At 41.4% G+C, this 22301-nt stretch overlaps 2 protein-coding genes across 3 annotated transcripts; both read left to right on the forward strand.

Moving 5' to 3' along the window:
- The first annotated feature begins 229 nt into the window (after positions 1-229).
- On the forward strand, positions 230-12669 carry jph3a (junctophilin 3a). Its single transcript, XM_067495354.1, has 5 exons — positions 230-1669; positions 7170-7950; positions 8185-8309; positions 9029-10272; positions 10852-12669. The coding sequence occupies exons 1-5, from the start codon at positions 1288-1290 to the stop codon at positions 10930-10932; spliced, it is 2613 nt and encodes an 870-aa protein (XP_067351455.1). The 5' UTR covers positions 230-1287; the 3' UTR covers positions 10933-12669.
- A 2616-nt stretch (positions 12670-15285) lies between these two features.
- Positions 15286-19861, forward strand: LOC137114557 (zinc finger protein 319). Of its 2 annotated transcripts, none has more exons than XM_067495364.1 (2): positions 15286-15647; positions 17268-19861. In XM_067495364.1, exon 2 carries the CDS (start codon positions 17413-17415, stop codon positions 19183-19185), a length of 1773 nt encoding a protein of 590 aa, XP_067351465.1. In that variant the 5' UTR covers positions 15286-15647; positions 17268-17412; the 3' UTR covers positions 19186-19861. The 2 variants fall into 2 exon arrangements, with proteins under 2 accessions (XP_067351465.1, XP_067351466.1); XM_067495365.1 differs by lacking the exon at positions 15286-15647 and adding an exon at positions 15760-16733.
- The last annotated feature ends 2440 nt before the right edge of the window (positions 19862-22301 follow it).

Below are 22301 nucleotides of genomic sequence, written 5' to 3' on the forward strand. Positions count from 1 at the left end.
AGTTATCAGGGAAACAGATTGCTGACTGACCAGATTTCAGTCTGGGAGGAGGAGTGTGAGAGAGTGAAATGAGGCTGGATAATTAGGAAAAGCAGGGTGTATCCCCAAAGGGAAGAAGCAGTAAGCCCTGTACATGCAGCTATTCGCACCATCCCTCTATCCCTATCTCTTTAAGAGCCTGGAGAAGGAGTGTGTGTTCAGTGTGTGCATGCGTCTGTGGGGGAGGGGTATTGGCTGGGGTGGAACAGTCCTGTAATGAGCAGATTTTAGAGAGCGAGAGAGGGAGAGAGAGAGAGAGCCCGAAAAACAAGAGAGGACAGATGACTTGGTGGAATTGGGATACAACAACAATACACATTTAGGCGAGTGCTGAAATGGAGAGGACAAAGGGAAAAAGAAAGGAATAATTTTTACCTGCTTCTATTTTTTTCCTCTTCACATCCTCATCTTCAGAGGAGAATCTCATTTCTCAATCAGAATAGAGCAGAGAAGAGAAAGAGAGAAGAAATAAGAGGAGCAGGGACAGATATTCACACTCGGATATGTCTACCCAGGTGTGTGTACAAGGCTGAGGCTGTGTGTGTGTGTTAATGGTTATGGATATATGAGTGTTAGCCAGGATTGCTTGTTGCCAGGCCATGCTATAGAGAAATTTCTTCAACTTCTCTGCTCCTCTGATTTTTTGAATGGCGTATGAGTGCAGCAGTAGCATCCCTGGTCTGCCTTGCTCTCTGTGTGCCGGTGTGGCAGGGATGAGAGGATGCTGTAATGTCTGACTGAGCTGAGCATCGGTCGCTGCTGCTGCTGCCACCGCCGCCGCTCTGTGGGCCTCTGGGACTGCTGGAAAAGCCTAGGCCTCGCTTGTGTGGAGCGCCCCGCTGCACGCCTGGGCTGATGGGCCAGTGAGCTCCCTGGCTGCGAGGCTGCGTGGAGCCAGAAGGTGGAGGAGGAAGTGGAGGCGGAGGAGGATGAGAAGCACTCTGAGCCTGCATGCCCATGGGAAGCAGCATGCACGGTTGCTGCATTCGTCACTCCAGACCCATCGCTAGGGCTTAGATTGCTTCTCCATCGTAAGAATATGCTCTTTCAGCCATATTCGGCTGTTTTTTAAGTGACAAGCTAGTGTTTTACTTCCTAAACTATAAGGAGAGGGTGAATCAAGGCCCTGCGGCCCCATGCTACCTGGTTCAAACAAGGCCTTCTCCCTCCTTGCTCCTTCTGACTGAACCAGGCCCTTGTTTTTTCTTTTTCTGACGTTCTAAGGATTTGCCTAAACCTGTTTCATGCATGTCCACTGGAGGCAGGTTTGACTTTGATGATGGGGGGTCGTACTGCGGGGGGTGGGAGCAGGGTAAGGCCCACGGCCGAGGAGTCTGCACAGGGCCACAGGGTCAAGGCGAGTACGCGGGTGCCTGGAGCCACGGGTTTGAGGTCCTTGGCGTGTACACGTGGCCCAGTGGGAACAGCTACAAGGGCACCTGGGCACAGGGCAAGCGGCATGGTATCGGAGTGGAAAGCAAGGGCCGCTGGGAATACAGAGGGGAGTGGACGCAGGGGTTCAAAGGTCGCTACGGGCAGCTGGAGAGCACGGCAAGTGGGGCCAGGTACGAGGGAACATGGAGCAACGGTCTGCAGGATGGATATGGCACTGAAACCTACTCTGATGGAGGTAAGACCGCAAAAACTGATTTTCTGTAACACACAAAAGGAAATTTCTCCTGTCATGGATAAACACAATGATAAAAAGTGTCCAAAAAGAGCGCCTTTCAGTCTGTGTGTTTGGGTCTCAGGTAAGAAGAAGTGGCGGTGGTGGTGGGGGGGTCACTTTTCTGTGCCCAGGGATCAGTTGTCTGAACATCCATCCATGTCCAGATAAAGTCATTAGAAGGACTGTGACAGTCACAGGGATGGCTTTCACAGTGGCCCACTGACCAGACTTTATAATTAGATTATTAGACAACAACCAACAGGCAGAGGATGGCAGAAAGAGGACATGTGGATCTAATATTAGACATTATTCCACGTTGAACTCTCATTGCTCCTGTTTATAAACACACCTTCACCCCTCCCCTCTCAGTGCTGGGAGGTCTCCACGGTAACTGGAGACAGCAGGTCAGCGTGTCACCAGGGACCAGGTCTCAGTTCTTCTGCTCTCTGAATGGCTCTCTGCTTCTGTCAGTCTCGTTTTTCTATGACTTCGGGGGTTTGTAATCTAGGCCGTTTGATAACCAACGCCCGTCCTCGAGCACCGCGCGTGACCCGGATGATGGAAAGCCGGGTCAATACGTCATGCAGGTGGAAGGAAAACACAGTGAGTTATGGCGCTGCAATAAAGGTGGAGGCTGTTTACCGAAAGACAGTTTTTAGACCACCCCTCATAACTCCACCTCTTCAGACCTGCTGCTTTAACACCTAAATTGAAAGAAGGACGTTAAGGAGAAAAAGACTGCGTCACGAGACAGTTCTGCTTTTCTCTTCCGCTCACGTGGAAGACCGCCGACAGATGAATTTAGCACGCACGAGCTGACACATTTTCCACAACCTAATAAATGTGCAGGACGATGCTTTTCTCAACACACACGAGACCTGCCTGTCAACAGAGCAAGAGCCTATTAAAAGTGGTAATAACCCAATACTAAAACCAAACTATGGGCCATATTAAAACTAGTGAACCCGGAGACAGGCCGGCCGAGGGCGAGACAGTCCGGTTTCAGCACCACAGACAGCTCCTGATCCAAAAACCGTCAATAGTGGTGGAGGAAGTTCTCAGAAGTACTAATGACATGATGGAATACTGTAAGTGTCAGTCAGTAAAGTAAGGCTAATTTTCAACATATATTAAAAGTAAGTAAAAGTATAAAACTGTAACTGGAAAATACTATTTTAAAGGAGTGCTCAAATTTATAATTAGGTACAGTACTTGAGTTTGGTAAACACTTTCCACTATGGTAATTCTTCATTTAAAAAATTCTGGATATTTAAAAAGCCAGGGGAAAATATTTGACAATAGCCTAAAACACACAGAAATCAGAAGGGTTATTCACAAAAACAAAATTACAAGGACTACTCTGAGGAAAAAAAAAAAATAGAGTGGAGTTCGGTTGGCCAGTAGTGCCAGACGGTTTGATTTAAGCACAGGTGGAGAGCTGCATTTATGCAAGTTGCTGTGCCAATCCAGACTTCATATTAACTGTAGTATACAGTGGTGCTTTATGGTCTTAATGTTGGCAACCTATCCTGGTCCAGTGGCCCAAATCTTTCCACCACCATGTTTCACAGTTAAGTTTCTTTTGCTGAAGTGTATGGTGGTCACCGAACATAGTATTTCTGATTCAAGTTAGAAAGTTCCACTTTTATCTCACCTATCTACAGCACATTCTTCCAACAGTCTTATTCAGAAAACTTGAGCAAACTGTAGAGAGTCAGCAATCAGGGGCTCATGAACACTGATATCAGCAACTGCAGAAGACACCATCATTTTCCTATACCACCTGCTACCTGTAGCAAAGCTTAGCAAATCAATGCATGAGAAGAAACCACAGAATTAACAATGCCAATACAATTTGTTACTTCTTATAAAACATATACTTTATTAGAAGTAGCTAACCACTACGGTTGAGGGAGATGGGTGTAAAAATGTTAATCAAATGCTGCTTTGTTTTTTTTACGGTTTGTATATGATCAGTGCTAGGATTTTCTACTCGGTGGCAAATAGACTTGCTTGAAATTCTTGAAGACATTTTACCTAAAACATTAGAAATACTAAAAGTTTTTATTCCATATGCAAGTACTACATGCGTAACATCTGCTTAGATTCAGTCCAGCTAATGTCTGTGACCTAGTTTCTTGGTGCCGACTAATTATGTGCAGTATTGTATGTATGTATGTATGCATGTGTGTTCACACTTAACATGGCTGAATTATCCCACTGGGGGGGGACTCATAATATAAACTAGAATAAAGACTGAGACCAGATTGCATAATAATGCAGGTCTCACCCATAGGGAATAGTTTTAGATTTTTCAAGCTGGTCCTAATACAAACCTTAGCTATATTTATTTACATGGCAACAAGCCTTGCTCGCTAAAAGTCTTCCTGCTTTACACAGTGTCTGACAAGGTTTTTACTTATGTGAGTAGTACCCCTATATGTAGTCACTATGTAACTTTGCTGTAAGAAATCCTTGCACACTTACTGCACTTCCATAGTTTAATAGTATTTCTCTGTTAGCATTTATGAAGCTGAGACATAAGAAGTGATTTCTGGATTAAGCATCTGGAGCCCAGAACTTTTAGGAAAGGAGGAAAACAAATACTATAAATACATACTGAGGCAGATTCTAACTAAGATGATACAAAGAGGCCAACAAACAGGTGAAAACGTACAGTATATTTAGAAAATACAGCTTACAACCTTGAAACTCTTTAATGGTCAAACTGAGTCTTAGCACCATGGGCAGCTCCAGTAATGAGCAACAAACAGTAGCTGCAGTACTTATAATAGCTACAAAAACTCTATTAAGTACAATGTTTGGGTAATTTTTGTGCATTTTCATTTAATGCAACTTTATACAATAGTCCACTTCTTTTCTACATAATAAATACTTTAAATACTTTGGGAGGTGGTGCAGTGGTTAGTGCTGTTACATTACAGAAGGTTGCAATTTGGGTGCCTGTCGGACCCTGAACTCCACGTTCTGTGTGGAGTTTGCCTGCTCTCCCCGTGGTTGCATAGGTTTTCTTTGGGTATGCTGGTTTCATCCTGCAGTCCAAAGACATGCATGTTGGGTTAATTGGTGACTATAAATTGCTAGTAAATGTGAATGTAAGTGTGAATGGTTGTCTGGTCCCCTAAACAGGATAAGCAGTTACAGATATTGTGTGGAAGGAAATACTTTGGGGCGTTAAGTATATTTTGATGCTAAAATGTTTGGACTTTTCCTTTTAGATGCAGGACTTTTACCTAGTGATGTGCTTCTGTACTGTCGTATTGCTACTTTGATCTTACTTACTTTTTCGCCATTGGTTCTCCCAGTCAAATAAGAGCCTACCATCAGAAAGATTAAAAAAACACAGAGAAAACATTGAAAATATACTTACCAAAATGTAAACTCCAAAGTAAATGTCACCTGGATGCTGCAGCAAATAAGTACTGTAAGTAATTCCAATGGCCGAGTGTTGACAGGCATGATTTAAGTCTCCCCGTCACTACAACCGCTTCACTCCATGAGAAAATCTATGTCTTATTCTTAAAGTGATTCATGCTGTTCTATATAACTGAAAGTCATCAGACTCTAAAATAAACAATCCACTCAACACTACAAAGCCAGAGACCATAGGGACAACACCCAATACCATGTCATTTCCCAGAAGGTAATCACCACATTAATTATTCTATTGCATCAATTATGTGTTTCCTATTCTCCAATAGAGCAGAGCTACTGTTTAATCACATATAAATCATAAATACAAACCATCAGGAAATGAATGTTGCAGTGACCTCTGGGTGAAGCAACATCAAATATCTGTGACTGATTAATAAATGTGCAACAGTAGTCATGCTTTTTAGAAACCAATCATCTTGCCTGAATTTAATTTGCAGAGAGCCACTGAAAAGTGTGCGTCCTTTGTAACATTAGAAAACCATTTTCAAAACCAGCAGTAATCATTGTCAGGCCTAGTTAATGGATGGTTGGATGCTTGAATTAAACAAAATTTCAAGATATTATTTTGTGATCTAAAAAATCAGTCTTTGTGCACACTGATGACTGAGTCAGTTGTATTGGGATATACTGAGGCTAAGCCCAGACTGCATTAAGGAAGTGTAGACAGATATTAAAATGCCTTTCATGCCTAGAACCTCCCAAGCTTTGTCAGCAGGAACGTCTGCTCCTGAGCTCTCCTGTAAATGAAACTGACAAGTCGAACAGGAGGCTGTCGAGTTTCCTGTCCATATAAATATGAAATGCTGGTTCTGCCTCACCTTTTGTTCTGACCACCTCAGAGATTTAAGGGAAGAATGTTGACCTTTCCATACAGCAGACCTGCTTTGTTTTAAAGTTTCTCTAGGGAATACTCCCCCTTCATGGAGTATCAATTGCAGTTGATATATTTCCTTGGTGTATAGAGAGAAGGATGAGAAGAAGATATGATATATGGGAACTGCAGCTAACACCAGTTTGATGGTTTGAACCCTTTATTTCTAAGAAAGACTTATAATAAGAGAATTTATGGCATAACAAACCTTTTAAAGACCTTTACAAATGTTAAAGTTCAAGTGGTTAGCTTACACAGTACTTTTTCCTGTACTGTAGTAGTATGTTGTTTCGCACACTCCCTTTGTCTGTGCATATAATGTGTAAAACTACACCCACAATGTGTAAATATCTGTTAGTTGTAACAAAATTTTTAACATTTTTAGACAATTTGCAGCACTGTATTATATTAAATATTAAACAATGATACACATTTTGCGCCTAGAAGGAACTTCAGCTAAATGTTATGGAAATTGAGACTGAAACTTGTAGATTTACTGCAGTTTTATACAAGACATGTAATATTTGACTGTATTAACAAATATGCATATATTTAGTAATAACACTGCCACTTTTAGAATTACTAAGGTCATGGCCATGGAAAACCTTCCTGCTGTGCAACTACATGACATGAAATTCTAGGGACAAAAGAGTGATGTATGTGCTGCTGGTTGCTTCTACATGAGTTTTTCTAAGGTAAAGCCTAAAGTGTAAATTTCATTGGAATTCTGTGTAAATAATGTTACTGAAACAAGACAATCATCTAGTCATGTTAGCATCTTAACATTCTCACAATGAGAACATAACAGTACAGTTGGGTCTGATGGAGATGTTATTAGTTTCGAAGGAATTTGGTCATAAACTAAACTGTTCCAAAAGAAATTTAAAAATGTAATTAATTTAACTTGATGGTGATACTAGAAGAAAAGTCAGAGTCTCTCCAAAGTCATTAGGATTCATTCTCTGGGAACAATGAATGTTCGTACCAAATTTTAAGCCAGTTTTTCCAATTATTATTCAGCTAACTCAGTCTTGACCAAACTAACAGATTCTTAGAGCCCACTGAATGACTATGAGCAATGCAAATCAGTCAGATTTCTTTCACATCGCTATTTTGTCTCTGTCCTTGTTTCAGGAACCTACCAAGGCCAGTGGCTGGCGGGGATGCGTCATGGCTATGGCGTACGACAAAGTGTTCCATACGGCATGGCGGCCATCATCCTTTTCCCTCTGCGAACATCCATAAATTCCCTCCGCTCTGAGCACAGCCACGGCCCTCCGGCTGTCCTGGAGGATGGCACCGCTACTACACCCACAGATGGAGTGGTGGCTGGTTTGGCTGGAAGCCCTGTGGGCCGCGGTGGGTTTGCTCTCACAGCTCCAAGTGAAGCTGAGCGTCAGAGGAAGAGGAAGGGTCGCTTCCGTCAGTCCATCCTGAGCGGACTGAAGCTTCGACGTTCTGAGTCAAAAAGTTCTCTGGCAAGTCAGCTTAGCAAGCAGAGCTCCTTCTGCAGTGAGGCTGGCATGAGCACTGTGAGTTCTGCTGCATCTGACATCCACTCTAACGCCAGTGAAAGTGAACAGGGTGCCCCCGTGGATGCCACTGTCACTGAAATGTATGCAGGTGAGTGGCGGACTGACCAGAGGGCTGGCTGGGGTGTGAGTCGGCGCTCAGACGGTCTGCATTATGCAGGTGAATGGGCAGGGAACAAGAGGCATGGATATGGATGCACCACCTTCCCTGATGGAACCAAGGAGGAGGGAAAGTACAAGCAGAATGTCCTGGTGAGTGGAAAACGTAAGAACCTGATTCCACTGAGGGCCAGCAAAATCAGAGAGAAGGTGGACCGAGCAGTGGAGGCTGCTGAGAAGGCCGCAGACATTGCCAAGCAGAAAGCAGAAATAGCCATGTCAAGGTAGGACATAATTTCAAAGGTTCATAAACAATATTTTAGCTTTTCAACCTGTTGAACAGTACAATGGTGAATTAATCCTTCCTACAATGTCTCTGCTTGTGATTTTCTCTGATGTGTGATTTTAAAGTAGGGCACAATTTAGGATAAAACGGTGCCAAAAGCAATAAAAAAAAATAAATATATATATATATATAAAGCCTATTAAATATCGGTGTTTCTATCTGACCTGTTCAGGATGAGCCATGCTCGTGGGAAGGCGGAAGCAGCTGAAGGAGTGGCACAGAAGGCCATGGAGGAGTGTCGACTGGCCCGCATAGCTGCCAAAGAGCTCTCTCCTTCTTTTCACATCTATGGGAATGGTGAGAGGACAATAGATGCTGTGTAACAAATTTTAATTCCAGTAAACTTGTGTAAACAGAGCCTCATACCCAGATTGATTCATTGGCAATAGGTGTCAACTATATTCCAGTGACTTGTGTGATATTAATATTATTCTGTGATCTGCAAGGCCATGACTGATGATATTCCTTCTGGGAAAATTTCTACGACTACAAAGAAATAAAAAATTAGTAAAACACCTACAGACACAATACAGTAACATACTTTACTCTGGATACTTTTATTTGACCTGGAGTTTGAACTGATTGTCTGTGATTTGCAGACAAAACAAAAGTAATCTGAATAAATACTTGTGTGTTTGGGGCATTTTTCATATTTGTAACAATCAAAACAATCCATGGATTAATTGTGCAAATATAAATAATTACATTTACCTGCCGCTTTTTATAGTTAATTTTTTGGCACATCTATGGATAAATCCATATCTGTGTTGTGTATGTGGATTTACAGTGTATGATTGAAGTGTTTTAAACACCAACTGGCTTTTGGGAATTTAAATCAAAACAAGTATACTTTTTAAACAACAGTGATTGCCTGCACAAAATTCTTCCTGTATGGAGTTTTTCACTCCTTGTGCTACTCTGCATGCTAATAACAGTGACACACTGAAAGTCTGATGGACTTGCTGTGGTTCAGTGCCAAATCACTTCATTGGTGTTATACACCAACTGTTTTGTAGGGCTCGAATGTCAGAGGCCCAAGCACCAAGATGCCAAGGACAAAGACCATGAGGTCATCTCCACAGAAACAGACAGTCCGGAGCTGTGCACTCCGGACACCACGCCGCCTGTAATAACACCTGATCTCAGTCCTGTGCTGAGTGTACCCGCCTCACCCCCCCACACCCCACCCAAGCACGGTCATCGTCCACGAAATGCTTGCTTCATGCGCCAGAGTGCCGTGGATGATCAGGGTGGGGCTGAGATCCAGGTGCTGGTGGAGGGGCGTGGGGTGGATCTGCCGAGGGGAGGGGCTAATAAATGGACTGATGACATGTACCCAGATCGAGGAGGCAGCAGCCGCTCTACCACGCCTTCCCTGCTGGAGGAGCAGGAGGGCCAAATCAATGGCCACGAGCAAGCCCCTTTGTCCAACCACCAACTAGGGGAGAAATCCTTGTCCAATCACAAGTCCCGGGAGTATGCTTCCTCCTACAGAACCTGGGAGCACTCCTTGTCCAACCAAAAGCCCTCCAAGCATGCCTCTTCCAATCACAAGTCAAGGGAGTACTCGTCCTCCAATCACAAAACATGGGATCATTCCTCCACCAATCACAAGGCCTGCGAGCATGCCTCTTCCAACTACAAGCCGCAGGTGCACATTTTATCCAATCACAAGGCCTTGGAACATAACATGTCCAATCATAAGACTGAGCATGCTTCTTCCAACCACAAGTCCCAAGATTATATCTCTTCTAATCACAATGCAAAGGACCACGTATCTTCTAGTTACAACTCTCGAGAGCATGTGTACTCCAACCATCATCCAAAGCAGCACAACCCCTCCAACCACAAGATTAACGAGCATGGTGTAATTGACCAAAGGCTAGATGGCTTCACTGGCGGCTGGACTGCTGAAAGCACCCTTAGGTGGAGCCCTGCCCACTCTCGCCTGACAGAGCAGGATGAGGAGAGGATGAATGACTATACAGTTGACATGGGGCTTCAGTGTCCCGACTCACAGACGTCTCGGGGGCTGGGCCAAGAGTCTCCGGCCCCCAAAAACAACAGGCTGCGATCTCGAGGCCTTCGACCAGTCAGAGAGGGGTCCATGGACTCCGTACAGATGCTGGACAACCTGAATGTGGCGACAGAGCTGGAGGAATGGCCACTGCACAGGGACCTCACTCTCTCCCCCCCCTTAAAGTCTCAGCCCATCACTCTGGAGCAGGAAGGAGAGCATCTCACCCTCAAATCAAACTCAGTGAGTCCTAAATTTATGTTTAAGTCTATCTGCATCTTTGTTTATAGTAGTACACATTGATACAGTAGTACTCAGTTGATACATCAATAATTATTTTAAGGAAAGGTTTGACAGTTTTGGAAGTATGCTTACATCAGTCTTCAGAGTCATCTAACTCAAAGTAAGTAAGTGCACAATTTTTTACCCCATACAGTAGAACTATTCTTTTAAGATATTGATTAAAACATGGGTAATGCAAAAGGCCGTATTATTTCTTTACTTCACACAAAGCAAGCTTTTTCATTTAATCCTGCTGCAGGAGGTGTCTTCACATCTTCACAAGCAGGTCTGGACAAAGTCTGCATAGCAGCGTGTTTCCATAATATTGAGTTCTTTTGGTCTTTAGGTTGCTCGAATTACAGAAATGATCAAATGAGCTACAACCTATAACAGACGTTTCCTCTATGGTGTGATCAGCTGTCAATGTGGAGCCTATACTCTTATTTCCATTTTCCATATTTCAGTTGAGTCCAACTGTATGAATTGTCACTGTTTGCAACAACCTGACTAACTGCTTTTTTCTCCTCTCTTGTCTCCTAGGGCTCCAGCTCTATTCTGGTGGTTATGGTCATTTTACTCAATATTGGAGTAGCCATTCTTTTCATTCACTTCTTTATTTAAGCATATACAGGTATGATCTTCTAAGACTTATTAACTATGGTATATTATTACTTACTGAGATGGACATTCTGCCTATTCGACTGGAACCCGCTGCCCGAGTGATGGACACAGCTGAGCCTTCCTGTTGATGCTACTGGTCTTGTAAACTTTGTTAAAGCCCATTTCAGTTTCGCTGAGAGCACCATTCCTTTTGAAATGCTTATTTTAAGCTTGCAACCATAGGAAAATGTTGATTGGAAGTCAGTCACAGGAAAGCCAAAAGTGCAGCTTTAAACAAGTGTGATATATTGGGACACACATGCATGGGTGTCCATAACCTACTGCTAAATGGACAGAAGATGACACAGGCAATTTTGCCCATTTTACCATCACTCTAGACAAGAATATAGACCTTTGTTTCCTGGTTATCATGAGAAAGATGCTAACTAAGAGCATGACACAAACCGCCCACACCCTTCCAGACAATAACCCCCCATTGCCTTTAAACCCTTTCCCTCTCAGTCCAATCCCCCAGACTTTAATCTCTATTCGCACTATGCGCTATATACAGAACTATGCTGCAAGAGTAGATCCATTTTAAAGGGCTCTGTCATTATTCTTTTCTTTTTTCCACTTCGAACTACACAGACACACGCAACCATTGCATGAGGGTGTGTGGGTTATAAAAGTGCATTTTCTATCCCTTTAACATCACTGTTCAGTCTTCATTTGTATGCACTCCATCCCAATTATCACCTCTTGTCACTGCACCTGTCAGCAAATATTTGGAAATCACCTTTCATCTAACTAAATCACAGAATCTGACTGAACCAGATTCAGGTTTGATTCCCGGATCAAATGTCAACGACCAAGAACATGCCAAGTCCCATTGAGTCTAATCCTCCCGGAACTTTCTGAATTTATTGTAAGTGAAGTGTAATTTTATGTCAAACCATAGAAACATTTGCACGCTAAAACAAAACAAAAACATAAAATGCATTTAACTGCTGACATACTGAGGCGGATTCAGCCTTGCCCCTTTGTACAGCCTTGAGACTGTTATGTTATAACCACTAATTCTACTATATATGTGTATGTGTCATTATTATCCAAGTTTGTTACTTTTTGCAGTTTGCAAGACAGAGAGAATGCTGAGTGCCTCGTATTTATTCATTTTCCGTCTTGAATTTATTTAACACCGACCCTAGATAAAACACACCACGTGGGCAGGCTAAGAGGAGGTGGATAACCTTTGACATTAAGAAAGGTGACCCTCCACTCCCCACACACAAACCTCCCTCACCACCCTAAAATGGCATGCGCTGTTTTGTCTCTCTTTCCCAGTCCCCCTTTTGGACCAGTCAAAAAGGGAAAATTGGGGTTTCTATGGTGTCATTTCAAGACACTTTTGGGCCAGACGAGATTTCTTTCAGCATGTTTGTTAAGCCTGCTCAATCTGGTGTCAGTTTGTGAGTTTCTCCCTCTCGTCTCTTTTATCCAGCAACACAAGGTAATGTGAGACATGGAGAGCAGTGTAAAATAAACGCTAGCTTTTAACTCTCAGTGGATACTGAAATGTCCTGAGTGTATGAATGATATAAAAAGAAACTCTCTGCTACTGTATGTTTTATACTTCGCACCCAGTGGCATCATCATGTTGTGACATCATTGCATGCCCGAGCATGCTCTTTCTTACTCTTTGGTTTATGAGGTTGTTTTGAAGTTAATGTGGAGAAAATAATGAAATGTTTGAAATGATTGGCTTTGGTGTCATTATTACTTCTGTTCTAAAATATTCTACCTAAGTGAAAGTAGCAATTTGCACAAGTATTCTGTTATATTTATTTGATAACTGCAAACTCAGATTACATTACATTGCATCTTGTTTGTAACAGATGAAGAGGACATTCTATAAGTGAGCTTTTGTGGTGCTGGAGTATGGATTTTGTTGCCTTTGGACAGAGCTACAGCTCTTATCCTGTTAACAGTCTTAAGCTAACCAGCTGCAAGTTAACTCACAAATGTGATTTACCAAAATGTTACCAAACTATTTTTAATTGTTCAAGGACGTTCTAAGACAGCCTATCCAACTTACTGAATAATGCAATAAATTCATTCTGGTTATTCATATACAAACCAACAGCCCACATTTCCAATATATATATTATGGATTAACTTTATGTACAATATCAATATGCAGTATAGTACACACTCTACTTCTAAAATAAAATTACATGAACTAAAAAGGATTTTATCCATTTTGCTTGGTAGTCATCTAACTACATTTTCGAAAGCTATTCCACTTAAACAAGACTGGAGAAAGCAAAAGAGTCTCAGTACTGAGTCTGATAATACGTTTTTATGGCTATATTTGCATCTCTCTCATTAGCTATTCTGCATTCAGGATTATAGTTTAATTTCAATAATATGCAAACAGTGGGTAAGTATATAATTTACAAAGCACCTGGGAACTTACTTTTTGGAAGTACAGCACAGCCTATAAATATATTCAGTGCTTAATAGATCCTAATGGTTATCCATTTGACCTATGGTTGAGGTGGTTTTAGTTCTTTGTAGATATAGTATCATGCACTGTAAAAATATGTCATAATTGAGTAAAGCACTATGCGAAGGAGACAGTGTTTCTAAGATGATATTGTGTGATCTGGTCATCTCAACATCTCTCAAGAAGATTGGCTCCTATATTCTGTATTCAAATTAAATCAGAACATGTGACAAGGTAAGTACAATGGGACATAGCATTTTTGTGAAACTATTTGCATTTGCTCTTTAAAAGTCAGCCTAACTTCCCTACACTTTCTTTTTTAATTTACTTTATAGTATAATATTCACTGACAATTAGTCCACATTAGTTCTTGTTAAACTACTTAGGGGGTCTGGTGGCTTAGTGGTAGAGCATTCGGTTGGGATGCAGAAGGCCATGGTCCAATAATAAACTGGGAGGGTTGCGCCAGGAAAGGCATCCAGCGTAAAAACACACAAAACACATTCTGCTATGGCGACAGCAATCCATTGATCTTTAGTTTTTGTTAAATTACTTACTCTTGTAAGCAGAAAAGCAGATATTTTGAGTATATACAGTATTTCTCTGTGACTCTCAATTTAACTGAGATGAAACAATTTCTTTAATGATATTGTTCTTGTTGTATAAAAAAGATTAGAAAAATTCTGCTGCTTAAGTGTAACATTCAACATCGTTAAAAAATTCCAATTGTTTAATTTTACAGTACAATACATACACTACAATATGGCCTAAATATCTCTCTTTCAGTCCCAGGCGTCCCACCAGACTTCTGAACCTGACTGCAGGTAATTTTTCTCATGTTGCACAAGTGAGCTCCAACAGTACAGTTGTTTAGATCACAGTTGGTTCCAGTTTATACCAAAATTGTTAAATGTTTTTTTAATTTTATTTTTATTTTTTTACTTTATTTTTTTTTAATTCCTCCTTTTGCCCAATGACAGCTGAGGTAGTCTCCACCCCCCTGTGACCCTGAATAGGCTAAGTGGTTATAGATAAGAGATGAATGAATGATCAAAGTTTTGTTTATGTTGTTACTTCATCTGCATGAGTCTATTCATAATAAAAGGATACTCCAAAACAAAACAGGAGAATACTAAATGCCCTGGCCAGTTCCTGATATTGTTTGTAGTACTATGAAGAGACAGTTTTATGTGATAGAAGTAAAACTGTAAGAACTACTGGCCTCTCTACTAATTACTAATATAATACAAAACTAATGTTTGAATGTATTTTTAAAGTAGATTTCCAAACTTTAATGAGCACAAAGACCCTATTAGTCAAAAAGCTGCAATAATCTTTTTGGGAGTTTTTCTTTAAATTTGAAGATATGTATTTTAATTTTATTATTTTTTCATTTATTTCTGAATTTTATTGTCCTGCACCTCTCGCCAAGCTTTTCTTTACCTCATCACCATCCCTCTATAGGCATTTCTTTAAGAGGCCTCTACTTCCATCAACCTTGGGATAGGTGAAGAATTTACTGGTCAGACTGATTTGTTTTCTGTTGTCATGTTTTTATGGTTTTATGCAGACACACATTGCTTTTATTCATTTACTAATATCCTCATTCCTGTGTTTTTTTATTATTCAACTGTAAACACCGTTCAAAAAATCTAATTTCTTCTTTTGAGCACTTTGGTAAACGTATGTTGTTTCCTCTCTCTCTCTCTCTCTCTCTCTCTCTCTCTCTCTCTCTCTCTCTCTCTCTCTCTCTCTCTCTATATATATATATATATATATATACATAGAAAAAAAATTTACTAATCCTAAGACTTCTGGTGGAAGCCAGGGCCTGGATGCAGCTCAATGTTTTTACTGACAGATTGAGAGAAACACTCCCCCTGCTGTTCTAATGAGGAAACATATTTTCTATTAATCCTAACAAGCTCGTATTCGCCATTGTGTAAAAATATTATTTAAGGGAACTCTAGGAGCACTTTATCTCCACCTGGTATTATTTCAGGCTCTCCATTGAACCTCCAGCATGGATCGTGTGTAGCGGGAGCAGCACGGCGGCGGCGGCAGCTCGCTGCGTGGCGGTTTCCGGTGTCCGTCCGTCTGCAGGAGGATGGCGTCCGGCTTCAACCGCATCCCCTCTACCGCCGGTCCTCCGAGTCCTAAATATAACGTTAGCTAAAGTTGTCGACCCCTGGCTATAGACGGGAGTGAAAACCGTCGATAAGAAGCCCAAGTAAGTTATCGGGAATTGTTTTTGTTTTTTGTAAATGGTGTTATTTGCAGATGTGTGAGTCTCGGCTGCAGGAGGCGGGTTTTCCCCTGCAGCTTCGGGGAGGCCTAGTTTGATTTGGGGTCCGTTTGGAAGGAAGGCTCGTATCAAACGCTAAACCTGTTATTGTGGCCTTTCATTAAGCGGCATTTCGACCGAAGCGACGATAGCTTACTGAGTGTGCTGCCTTATTCGCGTTATGCCGTGTTATAGTTATGTGCAAAATATTACAGGGAAAGATGGGCAATACGTATTTGTGCATAAGAGATTTTAAATGGTGATCATTTTAAAGGAAGTCCAGTTGTTTAGTAGCGTTAGTTAGCAGCAGCGGTTAGCCGTTAGCCAATGTTACGCTGCCGCAGCTGACAAGCTAACATTTCCCAGCCAGCTACATAAGCATATTTCTTATAACACTTTTGGGTAAATCATAAGTTGTTTCCAGCAAAATGAGCGGAATAGAGCAAACTGTATATCGGAAGAAAATGTGCATCATGTATGTTTTAAATACACGATTAGCTGGGGAATTGAACCATTTTGTGTCCGAGTAGCGCTTCAGGAAATAGACCGAGCCCCGTTCTTCTTTTTAAATGTTCGTTTTTGGGAGTTTTTCCCTTTGGGAAAAGTGTGTAGGTAACATCTCACCATGTTATCTGTCTCACAGACAACGGTCTTCACCGTGTACGTTTATATTTGTTTCCTAAAGAAACAATGAACAAGCTTTAGGCCTTGCAAATAGGCGGTTTGTTTCTGTTAGGACTGCAGCTAACGTTAGCATTATTTTTTTCTTCTTCTTCTTAATATTATTATTGAATAATCTGCCTGTAGTTTTCACGATTAATCGGTTAATCAATGGGTTAATAAAACTTAAGGAGATGGTGATAGACGCCCATCACAACATCATGGTGTTCCAGTTGACGTCCTCAACAGTTCTAGTCTGTCCCACCGGTCAGGGCTGCAACTAATATTCACTTACTTTAATTTTCTCAGTTATTCATTATTGTAGTCTATGGAAGAACGAAGAAGTTCCCCAACACCTTAGCTGAACCACGGGTAAAATTATAAAATGTCTATGAATTGTCAAACTAACTGTCCAAATGAAAATGATGTAAAACAACAAAAAGCAATGATACCTCTCATTACAGAAACTTTCATATTTCTTAAATAATTGTGTTTGATAAATGACTAGAACTATCCATTAGTTAACGAACTAGTTGCAGATTATATTTGAGTGGGCTAATAGACTGACTGTTTCAGCTAATGTTTTGCATTCTTGAAACATTTTTTCATTAAGCAATGAATAACGTATAAAAACATTAAATAGTTATCTGTCAACTGATTAGATAGACATACTCATTCTTTAACTGGATACTACATATAGTGAAATAACGTTACTTTTCTGATTTATGTAAGCAGTAAATATAAATCTTGCAAATTTGTGTTTCTGTCCTGAACATGGATATTTATAATGGCCGATGTTGGAAACTATGGTAACTCCCCATCCTTGTGCTCTCATATTATATATTTTGCAATTTCTGTAACATTTAAAAATTGTTTGGTTTTTTTTCTTTTTTTTTTTCACTTTAGGTTTTGCCACCTATCTCAGAGGACGTGCATAAAGACACAAATCACTCGGCTGCTCTCAGTGTATTGATTAGCATTTCTCAAACTACAACCACCTTCTCGGTTTGGTGCTGGGAAAAAAACCTTTTACTGAGCACTGAATCCCTGTATGCGAATTGGAAGGATGACAGAGGCGTGGCAGCAGCAACATGCAGTGGCTCCACCCTCTGTTGTGCACACGCTCCCACAGGGAGCGGACAACACTCTGGGATGCACTGTGTACGGAGTCGTCCTGCAGCCAGATGCCTCCATGCAGCAGCCCCAGCATGGCCAGCAGCACTCTGTCCAAGCCCAGCAACCCTCCTTACAAGTAGGAGGTGAGAGAGGGCACAAGTGTGGAGCCTGTGGCCATGACATATCTCACCTGGCCAACCCTCATGAGCACCAGTGCATGGTGAGCCAAGACCGATCCTTTCAGTGCACGCAGTGTATGAAGATCTTCAGCCAGGCCACAGACCTGCTTGAGCATCAGTGTGTGCAGGTGGAGCAGAAGCCTTTTGTGTGTGGCGTGTGTAAGATGGGTTTTTCACTGCTCACTTCCTTGGCTCAGCATCACAACTCTCACGGCAATGGAAACAACCCGATGAAGTGCTCCATTTGTGAGAAAACCTACCGGCCAGGTTCTGGAAACGCCACCCCAACTTCGTCAGCTGCCAACCCCCAGCAGCCCTCCACTGGTGAGCCATCCAGTGGTGGTGCAGCAATCAGTGCCTCGTCTCCTTCTGCGTTTGAGGCCTCTGCACCAGATAGGCCATATAAGTGCTCAGTGTGCCATAAGTCTTTTCGACATTTGTCAGAGCTTACCCGCCACGAGCGAGTACACACTGGTGAAAAGCCATACAAATGTGACACATGTGATAAAAGCTTCAGCCAGTCTTCACATCTGGCACACCACCAGCGTACACACAGCTCTGAGCGGCCATATAAATGTGCTGTATGTGAGAAGAGTTTTAAGCACCGCTCTCACCTTGTGCGGCACATGTACGCTCATTCGGGCGAGCACCTGTTCAAGTGCAATTTGTGTGAGATGCACTTTAAGGAGTCGTCTGAACTCCTGCACCATCAATGCCAGCCAGAAGGGGAAAGGCCATTCCGCTGCGGTTCATGTGGGAAGAGCTTCAAGCGCCCATCTGACTTGAGGCAGCATGAACGCACACACTCGGAGGAGAGACCTTTCCAGTGTGAGGAGTGCCAGATGAGCTTCAAGCAGCAATATGCTCTTGTGCGCCACCGTCGTACTCACAAAAATCCAGCTGATCGCCCTTTTAAGTGTAACCTCTGTGATAAGGGGTTCCTTCAGCCATCCCACCTGCTTTACCACCAGCAGGTTCATGGAATGGAAAGTCTGTTTAAATGTGCATCCTGTCAGAAGTCTTTCAGCCAATCAGGAGAACTCTTGAGGCACAAATGTGGGGGTGAAGTAGAGAAACCCTACAAATGCGACGTGTGTGGTAAGGGTTACAAAAAGAATTCCACGCTGCAACGCCACCAGAACTCTCACTGCACAGAGAAGCCCTTGAAATGCTCTCTGTGTGACAAGCGCTTTGTGTCATCGTCGGAGTTTGTTCAGCACCGCTGTGACCCGACCCGAGAGAAGCCGCTAAAATGTCCTGACTGTGAAAAGCGCTTCAGGTATTCATCTGAGTTGCAGCGCCATCGCCGAGTTCATACTGGGGAAAAGCCTTTCAAGTGTGCCAGTTGTGACAAGAGCTTCAAGCAACGTGAGCACTTGGCCAAGCACCAGAGTGTGCACTCACGGGAGACACAGTTTAAGTGTGTGTGGTGTGGAGAGCGTTTTGTTGACCTCACAGCTCTACAGGAGCACACTGTCCAGCACACGGCTGAGGGTGAGAGTTTCCCTGAAGCTCCCTGCATCCCATGAACAGCTGTACATTGGTCTCGGGCTGCAAATATGACACTTGCCCTCAAAGCAATGTGTGCCAGCATCTGCTTTCCCATTCGTAGTTTATAACTTGCACCTACTAATTATGTTTAATGGTTTTTAGTATTAATAAGACTTAATTCATTCTCATCCTTCGTTGAGTAAAAGGCAAAACACCCTAAAACAACCAAGGGGATTAGGATCCCTCCTATTGTTTTGGAACACATGGAAAAGGAGAATGAAGAAGTCTTGGGAAGATCTTGATTTTGTGTCTACTGAGAGTGGGACCCTATTCTGTGCATGTGATCGTCTGTTTTGTAACTGTAGTCTGTTGTTGAGAAAGATGACAAGAACTTCCAGACAGTCGTCAGATACGTGTGTGCTCATGTTAAGCTCCTCTGCAATCCATGTGCCTTTTTTACCGATCACTCATTTTGTGATTTTTGTTCATTTCATGTCCAGTATAGCCAAAACCCACCCATATTCAGCGGCTGGCTTGTGCAGCAGTATCTTTTCACATACTAGATCTTAGGTAGAATCATCTGTTTGTGCATGAATATTTATCACACTTTAATATCACTGTTGTATTATAGCTTTGGTTTATTTAGGAAAACATTATAAGAAGAAGGAAAAAACAAGTAAATTTGTGAAAATGTATAGCCTGTGTCCTACAAAATCTGTGTTGTTGCATCTTTGTATTAAAACAAATGACATCTAGGTAACTAACCAATACCTACCTTGTCATACAAACACTTGACATGTGCAATAGAACATGCACAATGTAATATTTATGACTACTGATTCATGGCATAGTCTACTCTGTTATATTATAGATTGTGTGTATACGCTTATGTAAACATTGAAAACTGTATAGTGCTTATGTTACCTGCTTTTGTATTCACTATGAATGAGCTTGCAGTATTTTGCAGGCACCTTAGTTTCAGTTCGTGATGGATTGTCACAAGATTTAACCAGATGAGACTTCCAGACAGTATAGTAGTCACTTGCCACAAACTAGCTGCATTAGTTACTGTGTGAGATTAGATCTAACAAACTAATGTGTGGGGTTTTTTTTCCTCTTCCTAAAATTGGCCTTGTAATATCCTCACATGAATCTAGCCTCTTCCTTGTGCAGGCCAGACATTACGAAGATAATTCAGAGTAGCCTCAAAGTTGCAACTTATGTGTGGTTCATGATGGGGATAAAGTTAAAAAGTGTGTATTTTAGTTAACTGTGGATTTCTATATTCTGTACAATCTTTGCAGTATATTTAAAAGAAGGTTTTAGGGGTTTATAAATCATGGACAAAGTGAGTAATGGGCAACTGATGGGATGGATGGGGACTGTGGTATGGTTTAAGTCCTGGTAAGTCTGCTTCAAAACCTCATCAAGGAGCATGAACGAGTGTCATGAAGCGTTTGATTTACACATGTATATCAAATATAGACTCCTGTTCATATTGTATACAGACAATTACAATAAACCACCCTTATAAAAACAAGTATGTATCTTCATTTATTTATTGCATTGCATTTAATTCTACTACAGGCAATGTGTCCTTGGGTCAAAAATGGTAAAAACAACAAACCTAGAAAACATTGTCCAAGGTGCACTATCTGGTGAATTCCTCATACTTAAGTCTTAAAAACGGCCCAAAATCCAAAGAGAGTCAGTTAACAATGTTTTTAAAAGTCTATTTTTATGTATAAAAAGAAGTATTAAAACATCTTAGGAAGCAGAAAAAGATAAAACAGGCCCTTCGTCATTCTTCAAGAATATAAAAAATAACTATCGCATGTTACCATACTGTGTCAGTACTTAGGAATGTATTCCCCTTTACAGTATTTGCATATGTCACAATTATACATTTAAAAAAACAAGTGTGTTAACATTAAAATGTGCTATTTGTATACAGAGAGATGGCTGTTGATTTTGCTTTACATCAATTAATCCGATCAGCCAGAACTTCTACTGAATATTGACATAAATAACATTGATTATTTAGTTACAATAGCAACTGGAAGCAAGAGGAATACACACTGACCAGGAATAATATTATGAGCATCTGAAATAACGACAGTTTTAACCTAAAAACTGAAATATTATAAACTTGTAAAAGTAGAATTCATAGCAGAGCCACTGTATTGGATTGCATTAAGTTGCACAGGTAGTTATAATGTTATGCCTAATCGGTGTATAAAGCAGCGTTACCACTTTGTCCTTAAACTTGATATGTTGGAAGAAGAAAATAGGCTTTGACTTTGACAAGGGCCAAATTGCGATGACTAGTTCACTGTGCCAAGGCTATTATTGCTGATCTGCAGTGGTCAGGGCCTACCACCAATTACCAAGGCTCACTGATGTACATGGGGAATAAAGGGTGGTATCCCCATCAGCAATGCCCTGCAGGCAGGGCTATCACTGTGAACAATCAAACCCCTGAAGATAATCCAAAATTCAGTAGCATATCTTATTTTTGATCAGCTAAACAGGACACGTCACACCACTCTATGGATTTCAGCACAGGCTTACAGTAGCTGCCTGCATCAGTTTCAAAGCTCTGACTCTCACCAACAGAGTGGTCAAATACATGTCCACCTGAACTCCCTTATCCAGGTCCACAATCCCTCCCGCCCACTGCTCTCTGCCAACGAACAGCATCTAGTGGTTCCAACAAAGCTCTTCAGCTCAGTGGTCCTGTAATGGTGGAATGAGCTACCAAACTCTGCATGCTCAGCAGCCTCACTACCAATAAATAAACACAACTCTTGCATAGCTTCCTATCCACTGAAAGGTAAAAACAGAAAAAAAAACTATTCCTACATGTCCTATATTGCATTTGCATCTTATGAAACAGAATCATTTCTTTGCTTTAAAGAAATGATTTGGTTTTTTGACCTTCACTTGTAAGTTACTTTGGATAAACGTGTCTGGCAAATGACCAAATGTAAATGTATCTTTTGCTAGTGTAAGAGGTCTGGTATTTTTTAATTGTGCCTCACCCGGCTGATGTACAGTAGCTTAGGTAGTTTATAGTATTTTTTTCTGTTCACATGAACTTGTTTTACACTTATATTCTCTAAAGTAAAAGCAATAAAAATGTTTCTTCATATGT

Source organism: Channa argus, chromosome 2 (genome assembly GCF_033026475.1).
Source record: "Channa argus isolate prfri chromosome 2, Channa argus male v1.0, whole genome shotgun sequence".
Classification (NCBI taxonomy): Eukaryota; Metazoa; Chordata; class Actinopteri; order Anabantiformes; family Channidae; genus Channa; species Channa argus.

Excerpts from the sequence above, each read along its gene's own strand:
- jph3a (XM_067495354.1), top strand. The coding sequence starts at position 1,288 with ATGTCCACTGGAGGCAGGTTTGACTTTGATGATGGGGGGTCGTACTGC. Across the intron at positions 7,951-8,184 it reads GCAGAAATAGCCATGTCAAG|GATGAGCCATGCTCGTGGGA; the intron begins GTAGGACATAAT and ends TGACCTGTTCAG. Across the intron at positions 10,273-10,851 it reads TCACCCTCAAATCAAACTCA|GGCTCCAGCTCTATTCTGGT; the intron begins GTGAGTCCTAAA and ends CTTGTCTCCTAG.
- LOC137114557 (XM_067495364.1), top strand. The coding sequence starts at position 17,413 with ATGCGAATTGGAAGGATGACAGAGGCGTGGCAGCAGCAACATGCAGTG.